General features: G+C 34.4%; 2 protein-coding genes across 2 annotated transcripts in view; both read left to right on the forward strand.

The window, feature by feature from the left end:
- The window catches only part of LOC137641333 (serine proteinase stubble-like), a 73,955-nt gene that overhangs the window by 4,721 nt on the left and 64,234 nt on the right, over positions 1-5,000 (forward strand). The window lies entirely within an intron of this gene.
- Positions 1-5,000, forward strand: part of LOC137641962 (chymotrypsin-2-like) — a 13,980-nt gene that overhangs the window by 2,116 nt on the left and 6,864 nt on the right. The window contains exons 3-4 of the mRNA XM_068374533.1: positions 3,268-3,379; positions 4,191-4,332. Coding sequence (XP_068230634.1) covers positions 3,268-3,379; positions 4,191-4,332 — 254 coding nt within the window. The remainder of the gene's footprint in view (positions 1-3,267; positions 3,380-4,190; positions 4,333-5,000) is intronic.

Genomic DNA, 5,000 nt, shown 5'->3' on the forward strand with positions numbered 1-5,000 from the left:
TATACGACATTAAGAAGTTAATGGAGTTGTCTACTAATCATACGAAGAGATCGAAAATGGTACTTTTATTTATAAGACATTAAGAAGTTTAATGGAATTCTCTTCTAATCATACGAAGAGGTCGAAGGTGGTACTTTCGCTTATACGACATTAAGAAGTTTAATGGAATTCTCTACTAATCATACAAAGAGGTTGAAGGTGGTACTTTTGCTTATACGACATGAAGAAGTTTAGTGGAGTTCTCTACTAATCATACGAAGAGGATGAAGGTTGTACTTTTGCTTATACGACATTAAGAAGTTTAATGGAGTTGTCTACTAATCATACGAAGAGATCGAAAATGGTACTTTTATTTATAAGACATTAAGAAGTTTAATGGAATTCTCTTCTAATCATACGAAGAGGTCGAAGGTGGTACTTTCGCTTATACGACATTAAGAAGTTTAATGGAATTCTCTACTAATCATACAAAGAGGTTGAAGGTGGTACTTTTGCTTATACGACATGAAGAAGTTTAGTGGAGTTCTCTACTAATCATACGAAGAGGATGAAGGTTGTACTTTTGCTTATACGACATTAAGAAGTTTAATGGAGTTGTCTACTAATCATACGAAGAGGTCGAAAGTGGTACTTTTATTTATAAGACATTAAGAAGTTTAATGGAATTCTCTACTAATCATACGAAGAGGTCGAAGGTGGTACTTTTGCTTATACGACATTAAGAAGTTTAATGGAATTCTCTACTAATCATACGAAGTGATCGAAGGTGTTACTTTTATTTATAAGATATTAAGAAGTTTAATGGAATTCTCTACTAATCATAGGAAGAGATCGAAGGTGGTACTTTTGCTTATACGTCATTAAGAAATTTAATGGAGTTCTCTACTAATCATACAAAGAGATTGAAGGTGGTACTTTTGCTTTTACGACATTAAGAAGTTTAGTGGAGTTCTCTACTAACCTTACGAAGTGATCGAAGGTGTTACTTTTGCTTTTACGACATTAAGAAGTTTAGTGGAGTTCTCTACTAATCATACGAAGAGATCGAAGGTGGTACTTTTGCTTTTACGACATTAAGAAGTTTAGTGGAGTTCTCTACTAACCTTACGAAGTGATCGAAGGTGTTACTTTTGCTTTTACGACATTAAGAAGTTTAGTAGAGTTCTCTACTAACCTTACGAAGTGATCGAAGGTGGTACTTTTGCTTTTACGACATTAAGAAGTTTAGTGGAGTTCTCTACTAATCATACGAAGAGATCGAAGGTGTTACTTTTGCTTATACGACATTAAGAAATTTAATGGAGTTCTCTACTAACCTTACGAAGTGATCGAAGGTGTTACTTTTGCTTTTACGACATTAGCAAGTTTAATGGAGTTCTCTACTAATCATAGGAAGAGATCGAAGTTGGTACTTTTGCTGATACGACATTAAGAAGTTTAGAGGAGTTCTCTACTAATCATACGAAGAGATCGAAGGTGTTACTTTTGCTTATACGACATTAGGAAATTTAATGGAGTTTTCTACTAATCATACGAAGAGGTCGAAGGTGGTACTTTTCTTATACCACATTAAGAAGTTTAATAGAGTTGACTACTAATCATACGAAGAGGTCAGAGATGGTACTTTTGCTCATACGACATTAAGAAGTTTAATGGAGTTCTTTACTAATCACACGAAGAGGCCGCAGGTGGTACTTCTGCTTATACGACGTTAAGAAGTTTAATGAAGCTCTCTACTAATCATACGATGAGGTCGAAGGTGGAGTTCTCTACTAATCATACGAAGTGATCGAAAGTGTTACTTTTGCTTATACGACATTAGGAAGTTTAATGGAGTTCTCTACTAATCATAGGAAGAGATCAAAGGTGGTACTTTTGCTTATACATTATAAATTCTAATGGAGTTCTCTACTAATCATACTCTCTGACATTTATCTCCTTATCGATACAAAGACAAGTTTGGGTGGCTAAAAATTCCGCATGACACTGTTTCGTAAATATCAGACTTTTAAAATGTAGTGTTCTTTATTGCCTGTTTGGGACCTTTCTGGTTGACATCTGATTACAGACTAGAACATACTCTTTTTCATTGTTCCTTATAAACATGAGTAGGTAGCATTCTATATTCAATCCATTGGGTTTGCCCTCTATATTCTATCCCAAAATCTTGACGCCCATTGCAAAATACCACTGATCGAAGGATCATCAAGTAGGCTTACATAAGAGAGGATATACCTCTTTAGTTTAGGGGGACGAGGAGTGTGGGGCATTGGTGAATCAGATGGATGGATGTAGTGGGCTGAGACAAGAGGAAGAGGATCTAAGGAATTGAAATAGATGGAAGAACTTTATCCCGCACTCCTGCTATAATGTGGGACTAATAAGGTCAAAAGAATAGGATTTGTAGCTTTTTACTGACAGCTATCCCTAAATTAGAGGGTCAGTTTTCTCAATGCATTACAACTATATTCTATGTTATATTTCTCCACCGAACCCTTCGTCCCTAAATCTTCCCTTATTTCATTTAGCTATATAACCTTTATGCTTCTCTCGAACTTGTACATCTAACAGGTTCCACTCTGGTCTAACATTTTATGTACTTATCGTATTAGTTATCTTATCACTTAGGTTCTTCTAATTTCGTTTTTAACAGCTCGTCACACAGCAAGCTCCCAAAAACTTTTAGCCATAAAAGAAAATATTCATAAGTATGTAGACGTGAACTGCTTTCCCCCTCATATTTATTGCTAACAATATAAACCGTTGTATTCTAATTATTTCTTTCGTTTCAGTTCAAAAGTCGTAACTATGAACATTCAAGAAAATACTCTTTTTCAGTGTTTTTCGCATACTACAACCCTCTACAACTAGACACTTTTATCAATGCCTCATGTGCTTATTTCACAATTTCTTTACCTTCTGGTGTCTAGTAATATTTGAAATCCTTCCTTTCCTCAAAGTAACTACTACTTTTCCTTATGGTAAACGCTTCTAAACCTCTTTAAAATGTTACTCATTTCTATCTTATTCATCATTTTCTCATCTTTCTGATTTTTATTAAAACTCGAAATCATTCCTTTCCTCAAAGTGACTACTACTTTTTCTTATGGTAAACGTTATCAAACCCTTTTTTTTCGAATTCTATTCAAATGCCATCAATCCATAATGTATCTACAAGTCAATTCATAGTTCTCCATATCTATCATAGCCTGAACATACTTGTAATTTGACATTGGCTTTCTGATGAGTTGTTACATATATTTTTAGAGTGAGAGTAGATGGAGCAACCGTTCGCATTGGAGACATTGACATACGTGAAGCAAGAACCTTAATACCACACAATTTCTTCGTTCATGAGAAATATAATGGCAGTAATTACGTAAGTATTTTATATTTCAGTCTTTATCTTAGATGCAATGCTTTTAAGACTCGACACAATTTTTTTTATTGATCTATCGTCATTAGGTCTGGAACGAATAATTTTTTAATAGAAATTTCCTCTTCATCTTGTTCCTGTCGAGTGAACGTTTATACCAATAGGAACTTTATATCAAATTTAAATCCTAGGACTACTTAAAGGTGGTTCATATTGATAGTCGTAATATAGATACACTTCTTGTATCAGATAAATATGAAGAAAACTCTCCTTCATGCAAGCTCTAAATACAGGTGATATTTGTTTGTACATAGAGAATAGTTGAAGGAAAATCAGATATAAAATGAAAGTGATTGTAAAAATATGAAATTGAAGTGATTGTAAATTCTTTAACCCACAGCTTGCATCTCTCTCTCTCTCTCACTCTCTCTCTCTCTCTCTCTCTCTCTCTCTCTCTCTGCAAAAGGGTAGCTGGTAAATAGTTTATTAAAATACTCCTGTTTTTTTTTATTTTATTCATTTAAGGATATTCTCTACTTATAATGTATGAATATCTTATTTTATATCATCGTAAACCAAGCTGTTGTCCGCGTATGGAAATAGATATAGAATTACTCCTTTCAGGCTACAATTATTGATTTCAATATAAATTAAAACTACTACCAGTAAAGTAAATTTGCTTTCTCTCTCTCTCTCTCTCTCTCTCTCTCTCTCTCTCTCTCTCTCTCTCTCTCTCTCTCTCTCTCTCATATATATATATATATATATATATATATATATATATATACAGTAAATATCGTCAAATTCATTTCAGGCAAATGATATAGCACTCATAGAGCTTCAAGAGGACTTCAATTTCACAGATCCAAGTACTCAACCAATCTGTATTGCAGAGGAAAGTGACATTCCATTCGGTGGTAAAGCAGTTGTAACGGGTTGGGGACAAATTTCTACAGGTAAGTATGCGTTTTTATTAAATTTTTCTTATAAATATTATGAAGAATGTGGTGCAGTTCAACATTAACTATTGGCGGCGGATTTTGTGTTGAACGCAATAAGGAAAAGAAAAACCCCAACAGAGAATAGGAGGATCAGTACTTATAAGCTGAGAGAAAACAAGAGAGTTTAGAAGGTGTTAAGACACTTAGGAGAGACATGTATGATTGGAACGTCGGAAACACCCTGAAGATATATTGCGATATCATGGAAAAGATTGAAGTACCAGCAGAAGCTGAGGTAAGTGGGAGGACAAGTGATAAACAATAGCAGGATAAAGAAACGTGTAATCAATAGGTTTAAACAGCTGTTGGAAAAAGACTATAGCCAGAAGGTGGTGGAAAGGATCATCATCATCCATATCACCAAGGATGTCTGAAAGCATGGCTATCCGAAGTAACCGAGATGCAGATATTCTTCCTTCATTCAATCTCCCTAATCTATCCATATATATTTTGTCTACGTCTTCCTCCTGACCTCCTTCATTCGATGTTCTTCCACCCTTTTAGGTTAGAGTTCTCTTGCTTGAGGGTACACTCGAGCACATTCTTCTATCTTATTTCTCTTCCTCCTGTTTTGTTAAAGTTTTTATAGTTTATTTAGGATATATTTATTTCAATGGTGTTAC

The sequence above is a fragment of the Palaemon carinicauda genome, chromosome 1, assembly GCF_036898095.1.
Source record: "Palaemon carinicauda isolate YSFRI2023 chromosome 1, ASM3689809v2, whole genome shotgun sequence".
Lineage (NCBI taxonomy): Eukaryota > Metazoa > Arthropoda > Malacostraca > Decapoda > Palaemonidae > Palaemon > Palaemon carinicauda.